Raw genomic sequence first — 20585 nt, 5'->3', positions numbered from 1 at the left:
TTTCCAGAATGCATTTGACACCTGCAGTTTGTAAATAACTGAAAAAGCAGCCCAGACATTCATTGTAGCATCTATTATGATGTCTCTAGCTCTGCAAAAGCTTTTTTTTCTCATTTTCATTGCATATCTTATACAGATCACAGTATAAAATTAAGCTTTTCTCTAATGGAGGGCTTGTGCTCCCTGCAAAGGACTCAGAGCATGAATGCCAATGATTTAAATACAGCCTTGTAATACCAATCAGAGCATTATTTTATTATGTCGATGGCTTTGCAACTGCCAGTGAAAGATGGATCTGCAGACTCTGTCCAGATGTACTTTACATTTAATTGAGGGAGGCTGATACAAAGCTATTCTTTTTTGTCCCTTTAGAGCCTAATAAAAAAAAATTAAAAAAAAAAAAAAAAAAGTGAATCATTGGAATACTTCAGCAAGTTGCAGTTTAATGGGTAAAATAGAGTTAAAAAAAAAAAAAATCAAAAAAGCATCCTTTGAATTTCCACTCTATTCTGGCATTAATAGAAACATCTGCTTCATGCAGGATGTGTCATGGTCATGATGTACGCTCACCATTTTCACTTGCAGGTAAAAATAAAACATCTGCTTCTGCAATCAAGTCTGCAGGTACTGGTCCAAACAAGCCAGGTTTACATACTTAAGGGAATTTAATGGAAACCTGTGGAGAAGCAGTTATGACTGTTTAGGGGGCTGGAACATCTGGCAAGGTGGTTGGATATAACATCACCAGGGGCTGAATTACCTTTTGTGCCAAGTTACAAATATCCTGCAGAGCTTCCCAGATCCAATCTGTCCCTTTCAGAGGTAGGACACACCCCAGCCTGGATCCCAGGATGAAAACTGTGATAGCTAATGCTGTCCTGCCTCTGAACACCAGCTCCAGGTTTCTCAGTGCCCTTTTGCTTCCCCAAGGAGAGCTGATTCTGATTCCAGGGGTGACCAGAAAAACAGAGCCCTGCCTGAGAAAACAACGGATAAAACCTTTCTTAAAGGTTACGAGCAGACTATACACATCAGGGGAAGGATGGGGACACTCCCCTTGTCAGTGCTTGCAGGAATCTTCACCCCACTGATGTGCAGGTGTAATAGCAACTCCCTCCCATTGTCAGCCTTCTCTGAATCCCCTCAGAAATTTTTTATTTACTCTGTGACTCTGCTTTCAGAAAAAGCCAGGCAGCCAACAAGCTCGGCCCTTTTTTTGGTCTGAGCGGGTAGGTAAAACCATGGAAAACACTGACCCTGGTGTCCCTGGAAGGGACAGGGGAGTGCTCCTTCTGGCACTGCACATCACCTCTGCTGGAGGGAGAGATGGATGCTGCAGTCCAGGGGGAGAACAGTCTTTTCATCTCACTTCTTTTTAATGCAATCTCTCTTCAATGACCCTAATAATCTTGTTTGAGGCAACAGGGAGCAACAGTGCAGGCCAAGCCCTGCTGGAGCAATTGCATGGGCCCTACGTGTTACCTGGAACTGCAGGGACCTCCTCTGAGCTTAATTTAAAAGTGCTCTGAAATACTACAGACACCAGGTATACCCAACCACGGAACAAGGCCAGGACCTGGGAGCCAGGGAGGAATTTTGTAATTGGTCAGGTGGATTGTGAGACTGATTCAAATCAGTTTTGTAATTGGAGCTGTGGATTTGGAGATGATTCAAATCTCTGTCCTGGCTTTCCTTCGTTTATCACTTTGTGCTGCCGATAAGAGCCCGGTGATTCCCCAGCCTGACGTGTGCTTACCTTCCATCTCCGTGGACATGGCCACCAAGGACTGACTTGGCAGGGTCAGACAAGGTCTGGCTAGGGCTGAGGAAAGCTGGACAGAAGAGCCAACATTACACAATGCTTCTCTCAACCCTGACCACTAGTGTGCATGTAAATTCAAGGTTTAATAGGATTTTTTTTTTTTTTCTGTCATTTCATGAGGACAGGAGGAGTGGTTTTCTTGCTTGATCAGGTCAGAAAACCTGTTTGTAGGTCAAATGAACAGATCCAGGGAAATACAACTCAGTGACTAGTAAAGCACAAACCTGCTGCCTGTCACTCCTGGGATCCAGAATTTGCAGGTTCAGAGCTCCAGACTATCGTAGTGTTTCCAGCTTCCTTACATTGCTGAAGCTTCAATGAAGCTATTGTAAGGGTTTGGGCTTTTTCTGGCTTTTTACAAGCCCAGAAAAATGTATGGCCTTAATAAGGGAAGGGTTTTTTTTGTGAGCTGGTGGAGGAAGAAAAATGGTTGTTGGATGGCAACAGCACATAGCATGATTTTTTACCCTTTTTCTTTTTTTTTTTTTATTTTTTTTCAGACAACAGCTGTGATCTTGCATAGCTATAACAAAATATCAACAGTGTATTAAGAGAAAAGAAGCAGTGGGGAATGACCAAAAAAAAAAAAAAAATTGAATCCACCAAATTACTATTCCACAACAGTATCTAAATAGAAACAAATCAGTCTAATTAATTTAGTTGTTCAGGGAGAGGGTGGAAATGGCACTGAAATAGTAAGAACAACATTAGTATGGGCTGCAGCCAGCACTAACTTGCTGTTGGCTCTGCTCCTCACACCACTCACATCCCAGCCCTGGTAATGAGGGGGGAGGATCGGCCCTGCAGGTCTGGGCTGCAGGGAGCAGGGAGCGTGGCCCTTCCAGGCCTGACCAATCCGCCCAAAATACCTGTAGCATGCCAAGGGATATCAATATTTTGGGACTGGGGCCTGCCCCTTGTCATGGTGCAATCCTGCAGCACCTGAAAGCCAGCACATGGTGAAACAGAGCCCTGCCCAGGGTGAAGGAAACGCACATGGTGAAACAGTCAGCCCAGGGTGAAGGAAAAGACATAACTTGTGCTTAACCCACAGCCTGAAATCACGTTTCTCTCTGCAGCTCTTGGTTCCTCGGGGGTGGGGAAGGGGGGGCACCCTCCACTAGAAGAGACTTTTAGAAACAGGAGAGTGGTTCTGGTGGACCCCAGCTGGGAGGTAAGAGAAAGAAGTGGCAGTGCTCCTACAAGCTTTAAAGCTCAAAGCAACAATCTGAGCACCTGCCCCAACCCCCTCTCATGGAGGCTCTGGAATTTTAAGCAGTAGGTCTTTCACTACAGAGCTCAGGCTCCAAAGAAAGAAACACAAGAAGGCATCTTCAAGGCATCACAGAATTTAGAGTAACACATAGGAGATAAAATCCAAGTGGAGACAGGGTTATAATAGAGGTTTTTCCCTCTATTAGTAGGTCAAGGTGAACTCTCAGCCCTCTAGTCATTATGTCCTAGTTGCTAGCTAAAGGGGTTTTGCACAGCCCTCTGCTTTAATGTGCAGCAGCTATTTCACAGCCAGAGCCTAACAAATTGAAGTGCATCCAGAGTGCGATGGGGAGGAGGAAGCAGGATGATGCCTCTCCATAACCATACCCAATCAGGTTATCCCTGTGCAAGGCAGCAATGAATTTAAGCTAAAATGATACCGAACAGATTGAAATGCAATTAAAGGAGTTCCCTTAGGGCTGAGCATCCAATTAGTAGAGTACCTTTAATTACATCAGTGCAGTTTCAAACAGACACGTGCTGAGAGGACCATCAGCACAGAGCTGAAGCCTGCCTGGTGACCCATATCCCCAAGGGCTCCAAAGGAGTTTTGCATGGGTTTTCATCACCCAGCAGTGGTCCACTCCTCCACTGGGGGCAGAGCTCCTGGAGTGGCCCAGGAGCAGGGACATGGCTTGCAGAGCACCCAGTGCTCCTTGAGGTGTCAGTCACACCTGTGAGCATCTGTGTGAGAGCTTTGTTCCCTTGCTCCTGCAGCCTCAGCAGAGAAGGGGTGGAGAGTTCTTGTAGCTAGATGGGCTTTGAGATGGATCACAAGGGGTGGAGGTTGATAGGCAGAGCCCTGAATCACCTTTTCAAGGATCCTCTCTTTGGTGGGTGGCTGCAGTGGGAGCCTGGAGAATCTCACAGGTGGAATCAGGGCCCTTACCTTATCTGGGTAACCTAATCCCAAAGGGATTCCTCCTATTTATTTGCAGCCAGCCCTAGAAGAAAGGCAGAGGAAAACCACAGAATCCATTTTCATCTTGTTAACAGCAATTTTCTCTAACAAATGATTGCTGGAAAACAATTAAGATTCATGTGCTTCTGAAAGGTAAGAGATTTTTTTTTTTTTACCCTTTTTGGTGCTCAAGGGCTTTCTGTCTTGCAGTGACTGAACATACCCTGCTCCCAGGAACTCTGGAAGCTAAAGCATTTGAGTTAACTTTGACAAGAAAACTCATTAAAAAGTTAACAATGCAAACATTAAGAAATGCTAGAAACACCAGAGTACTGCAGAAGTGTTCATCAGCCATCTCTGGGGAGCTGTGATGTCTGTGAACTCAAAATATTTTTCTACCTCTAAGGGCATAACTGTGCCCTCAAAGCAGCCAGATGCAGCACAGGGTGTAAGTCAGTCTAAGTTCTTGTCTAAGCCTGTAGTCAGGCTGCTTTGGACTGCAGCAGGCTGTGGGACCATATCTTGCTCCACAAAAATTCCTATATAAAATACTGCCAAAGAGAGAAATGAGCTAAAGGAGAAACCTCTTTGCCTGCTGTACCACTCGCCTGAAGGTGTGGTGTGTGTTCATAACCCAGGGACCCAATTTCAATGCAAAGTCACATCACCTTGCACTAGATCATGTCCTAAGATCAATAGTGATATAGGTGCACAGAAGCGCGTGCTTCTTACACCTTCTTATGCTCCTCCTCAAGTGTTTCTTTAAGCATTTTCAGTGTCAGTGAGACAAGCAAAATTTGAGGCCATAAGCTTAATCAGATTAACAATTATAATTATTCTCATCCATCACTGCAAAGCAGGCTGCAACATTGCTGAGTCCGTTCTGCTTCAGGAGCCCAGGAAATCAGGGCTGCACCTGATCAGCCAGACAAGGGCAGGGTGAGGTTTGCCATGAAAAAGGAAGAGAACAATTGCTCAGGCTGACTTCTTTATTCGTTTTTCTTATTAGCCTTCAGAGCCTCCATAGAAATTATTACTAAAGCTTCTCCAGGGAGACAAATGCCACACAGGGAGTGTTTACTTACTTGGCTGGCGTTTCACACTGTGAGCCCTCTGCATTAACACACTGGAGTAGCTGTAATAGTTTCTTCCCTCTTATGGGCAACAAGTCTTCTTTTCAACCTGCTTCCTCCATCTTCAGCATTGGACCATCCTCGTTACAGACTCTTCAAGCAGGGTTTTTTTACCCATAAGCAGCTTTTTGCATTAGTGGATGGCAGCAAAACTCATACATTTGTGTTACGGTCTGTAACTATTATTTTATATTTTGTTTGCGAGGAAATATCAGCCACTGTTCCCATACGTCGCACAAATCGGAAAAGGTAACCAGTTTTATGGTTTAAGTAAACCATAATGATTTATTTCAGGGAATAAAATGACCACACGCTGAAAAGAGAGGTTTCTAACGGGAGAAAAAATTTCAAGAGGCGAGGATTTTACACAAATGAGTCACTATGGGAAAGAGCTGTTAAGAGAAGAAAAGAAAAGCAATTAAGATTGTTCACCCTCCATCGCCTCGGGGCCATTCGTCCTTCAGAAGGCACAGGCGAGGCTCCTGGCCGGGTCTGCTCATAGAATCATAGAATCGTAGAATTGGCTGGGTTGGAAGGGACCTCTGAGATCATCAAGTCCAACCCTTGATCAACTCCCGCTACGGTTACCAGACCCTGGCACTGAGTGCCACATCCAGTCTCTTTTTAAATATCTCCAGGGACGGAGAATCCACTACTTCCTGGGGCAGCCCATTCCAATGCTTGATCACCCTCTCTGTAAAGAAATTCTTTCTAATGTCCAACCTAAACCTCCCCTGGCACAACTTGAGACCGTGCCCTCTTGTCTTGCTGAGAGTTGCCTGCGAAAAGAGACCAACCCCCCCCTGGCTCCAACCTCCTTTCAGGGAGTTGTAGAGAGCGATGAGGTCTCCCCTGAGCCTCCTCTTCTCCAGGCTGAACACCCCCAGCTCCCTCAGCCTCTCCTCATAGGATCTGTGCTCAAGTCCCTTCACCAGCCTGGTTGCCCTCCTTTGGACCTGCTCCAGGACCTCGATATCCTTCCTGAACTGAGGGGCCCAGAACTGGACACAGGACTCGAGGTGTGGCCTCACCAGCTTTGAGTACAGGGGCAGAATCACTTCCTTGGACCTGCTGGCCACGCTGTTCCTGATCCAGGCCAGGATGCCATTGGCCTTCTTGGCTACCTGGGCACACTGCTGGCTCATGTTCAGCTTCGGGTGATGCTGCACCCTGTGCCCTGATGCCTCTTTCGCCGCTGCTCCCCATGCCGCGGATGCTGCTCCTTGTTCCTCTGGCTTTTTACATAGTAAAAAAGTAGTAAAAAGTTCTTTCCATTAATTATTGTCAGAAGGTTGCAATTGGTGACTTGGGACCTTCCTTTTGATATTCAGGTCTTTCCCGGAATTCTATTGCATTTGCTGTCAATTTGCATTAGATGTCTGGCCAGGATCATTGGCGTTTAATCTTTTTTTAGTCCTGATGAGATTTACTGGTGAAGTCAGGGTTTGATACATTTTAAACAGTGTAAACAGAAACAGGAGACCTGGCTTTTGTTTTGTTTTTTTTTAACAGGGTAAACTAAGCCGGGAGCCATAGAGATACTGATGGAAATCAGTTTTGCTACAGTTTAGAAGGATGGTCGGGGTGGGGAGAAAATCTGTTGACTGAAAATAGCTTTGATATATTTTTAAGAGTAGAGAAATGCTGGATTGAGAAACAATTCCATATTTTTGATGTGCCCACATCAGTTTGTTATAAACCATTCTGGCTGTCTGGGGTTGCTGGGTTAAATGGAGCCTCTTGTTTCTGAGGGTTGGGTTCTAAACTGGGATTTGCAAAAATGGGCAGCATTAGGGAATATCACAAAGTTGCAGCAATGGGGATCTTCGCAGGGAAATTTGGGCTGAAAACTAAGCAGTATGTGTGCACCCAAGGTACCAGCCTGTGTGTGATGAAGCTGCTTGTGAACTGTTCCCCTGTCAAGCTTCAAAAGAATAAATCCACAAAAAAACCCCCATAAACAACCAAAAAAAAAACCCCCAGACCTTTGAAGGTGCTTAATGTGCCAGAGCTGGGCCCTCTAAGTGCCTGCAGGGATGGAGATACTGGAAATGGCTCAGCCATGGCCATCTGGAGGAGGGATGGGACAATTTGCTCCACAAATTACCATAGGTAATTCCATTGCTCAAGATCACCTTGTGCATGACACGTTAATATAGTGCCCCTTTGCCTGATATACCTCCACTTCGCACCCTAATTTAAATGGGATAGGAACAATCCCAGGACTGCTACATTCCTGTGTTACTCATCAGCCTCATCCTGGTAACTCAAAGCTGCTGCATTGTGTTTCCCACCCACCCTCCTCTTGGCATTTTCGAGCTCTGGCTCAAGCAGAAATTATTGGCTGAGGTTGCTTGGCCGGTGTAACAGAGAACATTGGCCCGGGTGGTTATGCAAGTCCTTATAAAATCATCTTAAAACTGGGAAGCTGTTTCTCCAACCAGCCACGCTGTGATGCTGAGGTGCTCATCACTAATCTGATGAAAACAGGAGGGTCCGTTCCCAAGGGGCTGTTTGAGAGATGGAACAGGAGAAAGGAACCTTTAGGGCTTGGATGGCTCTGGGCAGGGGAAAGGAGCCGGGTGGGCAAAGGGCTGGGGATGTGCCCAACTCTGCATGGGGGAGTTTTCTGCTGAGGAGCTCACAAAACCATCTCACTCGCCTCAGATGCGAACCGAGGGAAGGGACTGCAGGAAAATCAGAGCACAAAAACCAGGGGTTGGTGCTTGGCAGGTTTGAATGACAGACCCTGACGGCTTGAAGGGGTGGGTGCCTGGGTGTCAGCTCCTCTTCCCCGCAGAGGCTGGCGGAGCCGGCACTGCCCCCAGGCCAGCAGGTAAGGGCTCCTGCGGCTCTGGGGTCATCCTGGTGTTTCTTCTGGCAGTTCATAGCAGTGCTATTTCTGAATTGAAATGCAGCTGTCAAGGCTGCTCATACAGGATTTACGATGCGGCCTCAAAACACAGGAGAAAAGAAAAGCTGAACTCTCCTTCGATGTCTGCAAGTGCAAATTGCAGACCTGAGCTGAGCACACTGTAAATAAGGATCATTAATCATCCGCTAAGTGGCACACGGTGGTTGTTGTTTATTATAACAACATAATTCATCAGGAACTGCTATCCTTAATTTGGATTTAGTATAGATTAGTATAGAAACAAAAATAATACCCTTACCAATTTCAAAAATACCAACCCTTACTTGTGAACACAGATGGATGTGCCAGGGCTTTTGTTCCTTAGTTTCCTCCTGCTAGGAGGAAGTCAGAAAAATGCTCCATGAGGTCTGCATGTGAGGGTGTGGAGTGGTTCAGGCCAAGCTGCAGATGAGCAAAATCTGTCTTGTTGAGAATAGAAAAGGAAAAAGCAAACCTGGAAGGTCTCTGACACATTTCAGGACAGCCCTAACTCAGGCCCTGTGCAAGGCATGGAGCTGGTGCTTCCCAGGTACCTCACTGCACCCATGTATTGCTGTAGCAACACCATGGTTTTCTTTTCCTTTTCCTTTTCCTTTTCCTTTTCCTTTTCCTTTTCCTTTTCCTTTTCCTTTTCCTTTTCCTTTTCCTTTTCCTTTTCCTTTTCCTTTTCCTTTTCCTTTTCCTTTTCCTTTTTTCCTTTTCCTCTTCCTTTTTCCTTTCCCTGCTTAGCACTCACATGATTCTCATGGCATACTGGAGCCCTCTGCTCCTGTCTTTGGCTTAGCAGTGAAGGAGCATTTTAATTTCAATGAAGTGAGTATTACCCACTCATTTTGTGTCTTCTAGAAATGCCAGCTATATTCCTTCCTGCTGTATTTTTTTCTTTCCTTGTTTTGACTTTATTCAAGCTACATGGAGGGGCTGAGCTGCTCATGCATCAGAGGAAGCTTAGCAGAGGCACCACTATGACCATCCCCAGTGGTTTGGGTGTGGAGCTTGCACCTGGGCCTTAGAGGTGGCTCCATCCCTCCCCTCAGAGCACTTCTGAATTCAGTGGGAACAGAGCTTCCCCCCCACAGGGATCCTCATCTTGGTGCACACAGCATCCTCTCCTTGCCCTTGAGCACTTGGCTGTGGCCTGGGGTGGTCTACTCAACATCCCCCCCCCCAAAATAGCCCTAATTCTTCAAATCAAGGCAGGTTTTTGTTAAGTGATGGCAAATTTCTGTGCAAAACAAGCCCAGTGCTTACAGTACATGTAATGTTTTTTATCATGATGAAACTAGAGGTGTGGAGATCCCTGACCAACCTCATGGAGCACATGGCAACCAAAAAGTAAATTTAAAATTAAGAACTTCAAAGGGACACTTGGCAGCGCATCTTCAAAAGGAGACTTTGTGGGGAAAAAGGGAGTTAGATCCTGACAAAGGCACCTTGATAGGAAAGAAAGGTTCTTGCTTTGTCCACTGAAAAAAAACCAAACAAAACCACAACCAAAACAACACGTAACACCCAAAAAAAAGCAATGCTTACAGTACAGCATGCACTGCCTTCAGCATTTTCCCTTGGGGTCAGATGGAATGAAGACTCCAAACAGGAGGAGGGACCCATCACAGGTTGTGTCCCAGCCCCATCTGGGCTCTGGAGCTGTGCCCACTGTGTCCAGTGCCTCCCTCACCCCCTTGGCACAGCCAGGAAACCTTACCAAAATTTTGAATGTCACCAGCACTGTCTTAGCCCAATGACAAAATGTGCCTTGATATTTGGCAAGTGGAAATTAGAACAACTAAGGTGTAGGTTTTTAAACTTAAACCAAAAGAGAAATCAAAAGGATTTCATATTTTGGGATGGCCCAAAGGTTTCCCATGGGCTTGATGCTGCACTGATACATTCAACAACAGGCTTGTAAGTCACAGATAAAAAGAATGAAAGCAATGCTGCACCCACACCTGGACCCTGTGGTGTCCAAATAAGAAAACAATTGTCTTCCATTGCCTCTGTTGTCCTTAACCTGTGTTTTCTGTGTGCCAGGTGAATAGACATCAATCCAAGGAGGATTTCTCTAAGCACTTAGCCAGAGCTGAGGTTCTCATTAATTAAAAGGGGCTTAATTATAATAACTCTAGTATAATAGGAATAGTATATTAGGATTAATTAGAAGGGGGTTGATAATAAGAGAGTTCAGGCTATAGCAGCCACTATACAAAACCTGTGCCCAAGTTCTTTAAAGATGCACTTGTATCCCCCTCAACTCCCAGGAAATCCAACATCTAAAAGCTGCTGCAAAGCTTTGGCAGAATTTTCCTGAGCATCCAAGCTTGTGTTGCACCAACCATATGTCTGCCTCTTCCTGCTAGCAGACTGCACCAAATATTTTCCTTTTTGTCATGGCTGAGCAAACAAACACCATCTGCAGGGCTCGTCAAGGGGAATCCTGGCCCCCTCCACACCAAGAGGAAGGCAGCCACATGTGTTCATGGGGCCTGATGTGTCTGCCATGCAGACCCTGAAATAAGAGCTTTCATGTGTTCCTCATCTCTGCCCATACACAAAGCCAAGTTAGGACCTAGCTTTTTGCAAACTGATTTAAAATTCAGATTATATCATAGAAATGCTGGATCCTTGCAAAGGAGGCTGCCTACTATTAATCCAGCTTTGTGGGACTGCCTTGGGGTGGTAGTAGGTGGAAGAGTTCAAGACAGGCTTTATGTTTCTGGGTTCTATCCACAATCCACACGGGTATTTCTTGGGTGTATACTCGCTGCTGGGAGCTTTGAGCACTTCCCAGCCATGCTTGAATCCCTGGCCCAGATCTGATGGTGATTTTTGGTCCTGCTTAGAGCTAGAGGTCTGGGTGGGCAGCTGATGGGGAGAGAAAACCATTCCTTGTTCAAATGTTTATTTCTTTGGAAGGTAAAACACTTGGGGGACACCATTTGATAGGGAGGGTCTGTTCTATCCATTTGTGCACCCCAGAACTGGTTGGAGGTAAGGGGAGCATCAGCAGTCACTGAAGCAAAGGTTCCCCAGCTGCACTGCTGGGCTCAGGGCTCTCTCCTGCTGTTTTTCTGTGTTACTTTCCTTTCTGTGGGAAACCCCTTTTCTCCTTCTTTTGGAAAACAGAACAATAATCTCAATTTTGTAAACACCTCCCCCCCCCAGTTTTGGCCCAGCTGGGAATACACACAGAGCTCTCACCAAGCAAAGGGCTCAGTGGACACAGGTGTAAATTATCTGTCACCTTGGCTGCTTTCTGCTCATGCTTCTGCAGTACCAGGTCCATAGCATGTGCTCTCATCAAATCTTTTGTACAAAGTGCCCTTTGGATTTAGCAATTCACACAGTGAAAGCAGAACCAATGAACCACAGGCTTCTCTGCTTCTGCCTTTAATTAAAAATGCCATGTCTAACACCAACTGATGTTCCTGCTATCAAGACCTGACTAATAATTTAATGCCATGACATGCAGTGCTGCCTGTGCTGCTGAGCCTGAAAGCATGAATAGACTTTTAAAAATAATAATAAATATTATTGTTATTATTCCCTTTTGGGGATCGCATCCATCAATATTTGAAGTCCCCAAACTTATTAGTCGAGTGGCCTTGGCCAATTACTGTGCTGATCTTAGCAGCCCTCTGTCTTTTGAGTCGGTGCCACAGCCCACGGTGAACTCACAGGGCTTTGGGCATGCAGCAAAATTGGCCCCAGAGGGGCAGCCTGAGGAGCAAACTAAGCCTGCTAAAGGCTTTGATTCAGGTGTCTGGGGAAAGAGGGAATTAAAAGCATGAGGCTGCTCCTCCTCCCTCATTTTTTTTTCAGTCTTCTGTTGAAGTGGATGGGTTCTGTTGCTTGCTATGGGTGCTCAGCTCCAGTGTGTTGAGCACCCTTTCATGGCAGGATGTGGTGGTTTTGGGATGTGCTTGGTATTCAGGCAGACAAGGGCCCCTCTCTTTGCAGATGCTTTGTCTCTTCTAACCCCCCACAAAAACAAATGACTCGAGAGACTTGAGGGAACTGCTTCCCTCTACACGCTCCTTCCCATTACATGATGAATCATGTAATAATTGTATATTTATTGAAAAACAGTTAGGGAACTTCTCTAAGGAATAAAATATCAGGTTGCTGTGTATTTACATAAAAGGGTCTTTACCAGATGGGCAATGTTTTGAAATGAAACATGAGGTAAAAAATGTGTTTTTTTTTTTTACCTTCCTCATCAGTCTGGTGTCATCTTTCAGCCGGGGTTTTGCTCTGGAGCCCTTCATTGTTTGAAAATCCCATAATCAGTTTAGGGCTGCAAAGATGATTGTTGCCTTGGTGGGGTACAGAGCAGCTGATTCATGCACGTACCAAAGGTGACTGTCACACTGTATCACACCACTGCTGAAACCATTTTACTGGCTTTCTGTCATGCAACAAATTTATTTTAGAGTGTGTGGGCCTTATACTGTTTGGAATGGCTTTACTTGTACTTTAAAAATACAGCATAAACCAAATTTAGAGACGTATTTCTTGCTTCTTCCAGTTCTCTGCATCTGTTTTTTTTTTGCTTTTTGCTTCTGATTGTCCAATTGGTTGCAGTAATTCAATGCAGAGGAAGACATTTCTTTGATTTTCAAGAGCACCAACTCCTTAACCTTTATGAAATTAAGTAGAATGAATCACTCGTGACTTTTATATCTTTTCTGAACACAAGCATTTGTTAGACGCTGGCTGCCCAGGGCAGTGCTTCACCTCAGTTTAACTTAGTTGTAAATGTTTGTAAATTCACACATAATGTCTCTGCACAATGGAGGCTCTGTGCACACACGGATTTATTGGGAGGGACACTAAACATATTTCAGCTTGGGGAAAGGAAGATGAGGTACTTACCTGTTTTATTGTTCTATACAGTAGATATTGGCATCTCATATTTTGTGAACATAAATGCCAGCTTGACTCAAGAGATCTATGGATCAAGTGTTGTTTGTAATCTGTTCTTGATGCTTCAAACTGTGTTAAAGTTTCATCTTGGCAGCAAGGCCTTTTACCATCTTCCTGTAACTGCTGCACCAAGAGATGCCAATTTTTTTTTTTTTATTTTTTTTTTATTTATTTTTTTGAGCACAGGATGAGCACACAACAGCCAAGTAAAGGAGAGTAGGATGTCAAGGTTGCATCTGGCAACTGCTCATTTTTAAAGGACACATGTCTGTTCTAGATTATTTTGTGAGTTTGTCCTGGTTTCAGTAGTGTTAGGGAGCAAGTCCCTGTCCTAACCCCATCCCCTGAAGACCAGGAAAGGTGAGAGGGTACCTTTTCCTGCTCTGTCCATCACTGCCATCCCTCCCCTGCATCCAGATTAGGATCCGTCCTATGGATTTGGCTATGAGCTTCCCTTTGAGCAGGACAGGTCCCAGAGCACTTTGCCGTGCCCTTTTCCTCCCCCAGGACAGGCAAAGAGCTCTGAAGCAGCTCACTGCATCCAGCTGTGGCAAGAAACATGCCTGAGCATGACAGCTGCCTGGGGGCATCCAACACCTGTGTGTGTGTCTTAACAAGTTGAGGTTTGCATCTGGTTTTGGTTTACTTCCTCATTCTCTTCCATGGCTCTTGTTTCTTTGCCCAGAGCAGCTTCCCTCTGTGGCAGGGGGCTGCTGATGCCCACCACCGAGGGTGACAGGACATCAGCAAACTCAGTGTTATTAACACAGTGGGGGGGTTCCTGAGCACCAGAAAACAACAGGCTGTCACAGAGATACAACAGCACTTTTCACAGCTGGATCCAAACTCACAGATACAGCTGCTGCTGAAGACAACAAACAGCCCTCCTCTCTGAGCCAGCAGAAACACAGACGTGTGTGGATGGCAATACCTCCATCCATCCATCCATCCATCCATCCATCCATCCATCCATCCATCCCTGTCCATCAAGGCTCAGGTGCTGATTCTGCAAGGACAGAGCCAACAGCTAAGGACAGGCCATTGTTTGACTCTTTGGACCTTTCACAGTTCCGATTCACATAGATAAGGATCAGGAGTTATCATGAATGCAGAGAAAGCCACAAGACAGTGTTTACTGGGACATTAGGAGCTTCAATGTCATTGATTTAATAAAGGCTGAGGGCGTCACCATTCAAATCAGTGTTTCACTCCGTGACATGTCGACTTGCCTCGGATGACAGTAGCAAATTTTCTGTGATCATTGCTGCTGAGAGAGTTCATGATTCCCCATTCTGTTCAGGAGCTACAGAAGAAACAAACTACTGAAGCAGAGGAGTGTGAAACCTGAAAATTGAACAACCTCCTTCTTGGAAGACAAGGATAACTTATTAAGAAGGTTTTCAGCCTTGATCTCACACACATCTGTGTAGAATTCACTCTCTCTAGATGAGTTAAGCTGTGGAAACGCCCCTGTAACCACCAGAGGTCAACTTAGTCCCTCTTGCCATCAGGGCTGCCTGATTTGGTACCCAAATCTTGCCTCTTTTACTTGGCTCAGTGAGTGGGGATGGTGGGAAACCATTCCCCTGCAGGAAGCAAACAGAGAGAGATGTGGGATGGGAAATGCCACCGAAATTTCAGACAGGGGTGCTGGGAGCTCATACTGATGGCTGCTTTCTATGACTGTTGCCAAACAAATTTTGGCAGGCTCCATCCTGCCATGTCCTCATATGATGAAGTTCCCTCAAAGAATAACTAGCTCACTTTAATCATGTCTGCTTGGAGATTTATGGCTTGATGCTTATTCACCAGTGGAGCTTCTCAATGTGAAATGTCAGTAAGCCTGTTATAAATCGCTCCTGGCATTCCTACTCTATCTTTTATTTGGCCAGGAGTATTTCTACCTGAAAGTGATAAATTCCTGCTGTAACTGCTTTATGTGCTTCAGTAATTACACTGTACGGGAAAGGCAGGGGCTGTGTTTAGGTAGATAACACCTCAAAAACAGCAACCTGTAAAAAGTGGGAGATTGGGCTGAGGGAAAGAAACCCAAAACCCACTACCCCTGAAGCCCAAAGTAACAGCAACCAGTGAAGTACCTCCCTTATAATGAAGCTACTGAACGGGTGGAAGAGAGGGAAGACAATTACATTTTTTTAAGTCGGAACAAAAAGACACAATCACAGGAGGGTGAGAGTGAGGTGGGGAAGCCCTGAGCACCAGGGCGCGGTGCCCGCCAGCCTGTTTCAGGCGCCGTTTGGCTGGGGGACGCTTGTGCTGTGTTGGGCATGTCTGATGCAGACAAATGGATACAAATACCTCGGGTCTGGCTGTTCGGCCGCCCTGGATGTTACTGAATCGTCTCTAGCCCCGAGGGTTCCGCGCTGCCCTGCACAACCCCCCCAACACTCCCCTCACGGTTACCCCGCGGCCCTTCCCGTTCGGACCCTCCCCCGGCCCCGCCCCTCAGCCGAGAGCGCTGAGCGCGAGTCCCGTGTCCGCGCATGCGCACTGCCTGGCGCGAACCCTCAGCGCCTGCGCAGCGGCGTCGGGCGGGCGATTTGTAGCGGTGGCCATGGCTGTGCGGGGAGTGCTGCGCGGACGCTCGGGTAACCGGCCGGTCCCGGGCAGCGAGCCTTTCACTGCCGCCTTCATGGCACCGCCCGGTTCTCCTTGGGCCCGCACCCGCGCCGCGCTGGAGCGGCTGGAGAAGGCCCTGAGCTGCTCCCGCTGGTAATGGGTGCCCCCCCTTTCCTTCCCTGCGGCCGTTCCAGTCGAGCGCAGCCGCCGCCGTCTCTCTGCATTTAAGACCTCGTGTGTTAAAACTACCGCGTTTTCTTCTCTCGCCCGCAGCGCCGGCGTCCTGCGGCAGCCCGTGTCCCTGGGGCAGTGCGAGCACGTCTTCTGCCTGTAAGTAGCCCGGTGTCCCGCAGCTTGGCTGCTCCTGCTCTCCCCAGGCCCCTGGCTCTTCCGAGGGCGCCCCGGGGCTCCCCCTTCCCCCCTCTCGCCCTCACACACGGCTTTGCTGCCGTGCTTAGGAGAAAGGGCTGCTGCCTTGGGGAGGTGGGTGGTTTCTGGCCGGGGAGAGGAAAGGGAGCTGCCGTCCCACAGTGGGGTGCAGCTGATTGCTCTGGGGTGGGTGTTCGGCTTGCTAGAGCGAAGGCCTGGCTGTGTGAAGGCTGCTTTAGGCGTCAGAGGGTTGCCAAGGTGTAAAGGGAAGCCTCAGTCTGATGGGAGAGGTGCCCACTTCTAGTGGGGTGGGACAACAAAACAGGTTCCGGTTCTGACTGCCCTTTCTAACTCCCTCTTCCTCTCTTCAAAACAAACAAAAAGCAGCCTAGAAGGATCCTTCCAGTTTTCAAGGGGGCTTTTTTTGCTCTGCTTGAGAGGATTGGATACTGCTTCTCATACTTTTGACTTTTGCTATGTTTGTGGCTTTGGTCCTTCACATCTGCTCATCTGCTGCTGTAACTGTGCCTGTATTCATGTCCATCCAAGCACGTTGGGATAGCATGACTACCTCTACTTTGTCAAATAAGCCGAGTGGTTTTAAAAAAAAAAAAAAAAAAAAAAAAAAAAAAAAATCCCGCTAATGAGGCAGGTCTCCAGAAGTGGTAGTTACTTGTCTATCTTAGGGACAACTCATTGCATTGTCGATAGAGGCAGAGTCTGAAAAGGTCCTGTCCCAGAGCCTCACCTGGTGAAGGCAGTGTAACCTTCTGGCTGTCCTGTAAGCCACTGCTCTTCATGGCATGCAAATGGCAACACAAGGAATTAAAAGGACAGTTATGTTTTAAACAGTTTCTCTGCATAGTACAGATATGAGCAGTCTGTTAAAATCCTATACTTGTTACTGTGGAGAGCATAGGCACTTTCTAGCCTCTGCTTGTAAACTAGTCTAGATACTCAACTTCTTTTATTACTGTAGTTACTATGTCAACAAAAGCAGAGGAAAACCCTCCCATGCTTGTGGCTGTGCATTTACTGTCTGCAGTTTTACCTTTCTAATGAGACCTTGAAGTGCTGAAGGCCTGAAAATTAAAATACTAGCAAAGGGTTTTACTTCTTTTTAAAGTGTAACTGCTTATGGCACGGTTGCGCTCATCATCTCTTCCCACCATTATGGATGTATTAAAAGATGTACAAATGATTTCTTCCTATTCAGACATATTGTTTCTTTCCCCACTTTGGACATTAATTGCTCTAGAAGATTCTGCCACGTGAAGCAATTTTTTTGTTACTTGTTTTATTTGTCCTACCTGTCCACAGAGTACTTGGTAAAATAACCCCCAGGAGCCTGTACAAGTGATTTATCAATATGGTTGTATCTACAGTATGATTTTTTTTTTAATCATGTGTACTGTAGATTCTTGAAGGTACCATAAGTGTGGCTTAATAAACATAATTGTTTAGTTGCCAGGCATCTAAAGCCTTGTGGTTTTCTTTTGGTTAACCCCAGTGTATTCTAGGTGATAAGCTTAAAACACACAGTTTGGTGAACTATTTTTTTAAGAAAAGCTTTCAAGAGATCAGAAGCTAATGTGGTTTGCATTGATCAGGCTGGAAAGAATAGCCAGTACGATCCTTAAGCATTCATTAGCACTTACTTCAGAAAGAGTTTAGCTATGAGCTATTGTTATACCTGGTCTTCTCTCCCTTCTGTGCCTTAGCTTTTAGTCATCAGTTTAATGTCTTCTTTGGTGACTTGGATAATGGCAAGGGTATGGGGTTTTTTATTTTGATTTGTGGTTTTTGTTGGGTTTGTTTTTTTGTTTTTTGTTTGGTTTTAATCTAAGGAAATTTAGATTAAATTGTATTGCAAGCTAATTTGGTAGATCATGGATTGAATTTTCAGTATTCTGAAATTAACTGCTTCTGATTCATTTATAAAGACTGACATTTATTAATATGACTGGAAAGGAATGGGATGAATATTGGAGCTGGCTTCTGGTATATAAAGTGAAATGTGAAACTAGTGAAATGCAAAAATCAGGTCACACATAATGTGACTGGTTTGCCCTCAGCATGGGTTTTATAATGGGCAGGGATATTTATTAAGATCAATTTCTGCAGTTTTGTCTGAGTAACTCTACTAAGCTAGTTATAGTTAATAGACAATGATTGTAAAGACCCAACAGCTAGAAGTAATTAGGAAATGTCATGGTATAAAAGTCATACTGCATTTCCTTTGCATTTCCTTTAATAGACATGGGAGACCTGAGGCCAACTTGCATTGAGACCAAGACTTGGTCGGTTTTTATCTTTGCTTCAAGTGATTTGTCAATGTCAATGAGTGTGTTGGAGCCAAGAATTCAATCTCCCAATCCTAGCAGTGTCTCAAGCATGAAGTCCTTTACCTGCTCAGAGCTGCCTGTTTAAGGCACAAGACACACCTAGGAGCAATATTTACATACCAGATTTCCTGTCTTGGAATTAACTGAGGGCATGATACTTGTGTGGTGTTTGAAGGAGGGGTGCCAGAGCAGGGAATATATCTGAAAACAACTCTCCTTTTAAGGAAAATTGTGGTAGTTCTATTTCTGGTTTTGTTAGGTGGTATGCTAGTAGTTTTAGGATATGACTGTCAGCTTTCAAGCTGACTATAGAGTTTATAGTCTAGAAATGTAGATTTTTAATCTTCCTTTCCAGGTAGCAGTGCCTCAATATTACTTGTGTTCTTTTTCTCTGGATGTTTAATGTGAGCTGCTCACATTTTAATTTTATACTTTTGGCTAAAATTACCCATGCTCTGTGGTTGCAAGGTATCAGACTTTTGAAATTCTTGTATGTGAAAATGTATATTTAATCAATTTTTTTCAAATTCAGAAGTAACAACAGATCTTTAATGTTGCAGTTCAGATGACAAATCATAAGGTTCTCTCACTGGCCTAATCAAATGCATTAGATTTTAGGCTTATATGGGAGAGTAGAATTACTAAGAAGCTGCAAGTATTAAATGACTGTTACTATGTAAATGTGTTCCCTCACCTTGATCATTTATTGGCATAAATGCTCTGAAAGAGGAAGGTGATGGATACTCTTAACACCTGCAGATGGTCGTGGGAATTTTTATAGAAAAGTGTTCAGGCAGGTGAAACTTCACAGTCTCAAGATTTTAAATGGGAAAAATCAGAAGTGATAGTTTACTATGGACTGGCTTTCTGTCACTTTTTTAAAATAGAAGGCTGCAGAAGAATAGCTGAATAGAAAAATGTGGAGTTTTAATGGCTCGAGCCCAATTGTTTTCTAGAGACAAGCAGCACCGTGATTTTAGCATACCTTGAAACTGGGTTAGCTTGTGAGTCTGGGAGTCACAAGATGCCACTTCTTGTGTGATAGTGTCCTGACGGGGCTCTGGACTTGGCTTTGTTAATTATGGATTTTCACTTGTCATATATCCTCTCCCGCATTTGCAACTTGACTTGTGGGCTTTACCACAGGGGTTTGACGGTGTTAAAATAACATGTTCTTGCTGAGCATTTGGCTGGGAAGAGCTTGATAGCGAGTACACTAGATAACTTAGGTTTTTTACATTTAACTTTCAGATCTTGTGTGGGTGACTGTGTTGGTGCAGAATGCCCAGTGTGCCACATGCCAGCTTGGGTGCAAGATGCCCAGGTGAACCGGCAACTGGAGAACATGATTCAGCTCTGCAGCAAACTGCGGCATCTGCTGGGTGTGGACACCTCAGGTAAGAGCAAACCTGGCTGTCTGGCAGCCCTTGAATCCAGAGTGCTCCATTTCCATCAGCAGTGCTGCCCTGTTTGGGATTCTGAAAGGCTGTTCCAAATCATGTTTAGAAAATTTGATTTGAAGCGAACTGTGTGTATAGATTGCTTGTTCTTTGCATCTGTTTTACTAAGAAATCTGCATGACTGGGTTAGTCCATAACTCATTAGAATCTGTCATCCAAAATTAGACAAAAGTGGGATAGATTCCCAAGTCACATGGCAGTTAGTTGCACCAACCAGGGGCTCAAGTTGTCATATCTTGTACTCTTTGGGGAGATCAAATGTGTAGTGTTGTTCAGTGTAGGCATTTCATTAGGGACTCCCTAGTAAATGATTACTGCATATATCCTCAAGGCTTGCAGTCCCATTTTTTCAGTTTAGGAGATTTTTTTGTCCCAGGAATTTTCACTTTAGGTTTTTTTCATATGGAAAAGATTGTCCTTGCCTAAAAGGGGAGGAAGGCAAGTCTTAACTCATTTATTTTGTGGTCCCTACTAATTGGCTTGTCTGCTACAGTGAAATTTTGTCATTACTGACTGCTAGAAAATTGCAGAGATCATACTCTGGGAATTCATCTCTTTATCAAATTTTAGGCTGATTGTCAAAGTAGGAAAAAATGAAATAAATGTAAGTATGTCTCTCCTGTGAACTCAGAGAGAGGAGCTCTTTATGTAACAGTAAGTTTTAGGAAACAATAATTTAGCTGTCAGATACTGAAAAGGTATTTTTTCCTTCATTGTTGCTCCCAAATATATTTATCTAAATTAAAGATTGTTCTTCTGAAATCTAATCCCATCAGCACCTTCAAGTTCACTTATGAGGCAGCTCTTATTTTCATCAAAATGCATTTAAGTGAGGAGGCTGGAAGCATATGTCCAACTGTAAA

General features: G+C 45.0%; 1 protein-coding gene across 1 annotated transcript in view; it reads left to right on the top strand.

The window, feature by feature from the left end:
• The first annotated feature begins 15445 nt into the window (after positions 1-15445).
• The window catches only part of BARD1 (BRCA1 associated RING domain 1), a 41329-nt gene continuing 36189 nt past the window's right edge, over positions 15446-20585 (top strand). Inside the window, exons 1-3 of the mRNA XM_071746903.1 lie at positions 15446-15701; positions 15822-15878; positions 19514-19659. Coding sequence (XP_071603004.1) covers positions 15544-15701; positions 15822-15878; positions 19514-19659 — 361 coding nt within the window. The 5' untranslated portion in view covers positions 15446-15543. The remainder of the gene's footprint in view (positions 15702-15821; positions 15879-19513; positions 19660-20585) is intronic.

The sequence above is a fragment of the Heliangelus exortis genome, chromosome 6 (assembly GCF_036169615.1).
Source record: "Heliangelus exortis chromosome 6, bHelExo1.hap1, whole genome shotgun sequence".
NCBI classification, from domain to species: domain Eukaryota; kingdom Metazoa; phylum Chordata; class Aves; order Apodiformes; family Trochilidae; genus Heliangelus; species Heliangelus exortis.
This window is presented reverse-complemented; position numbering and strand designations above follow the sequence as displayed.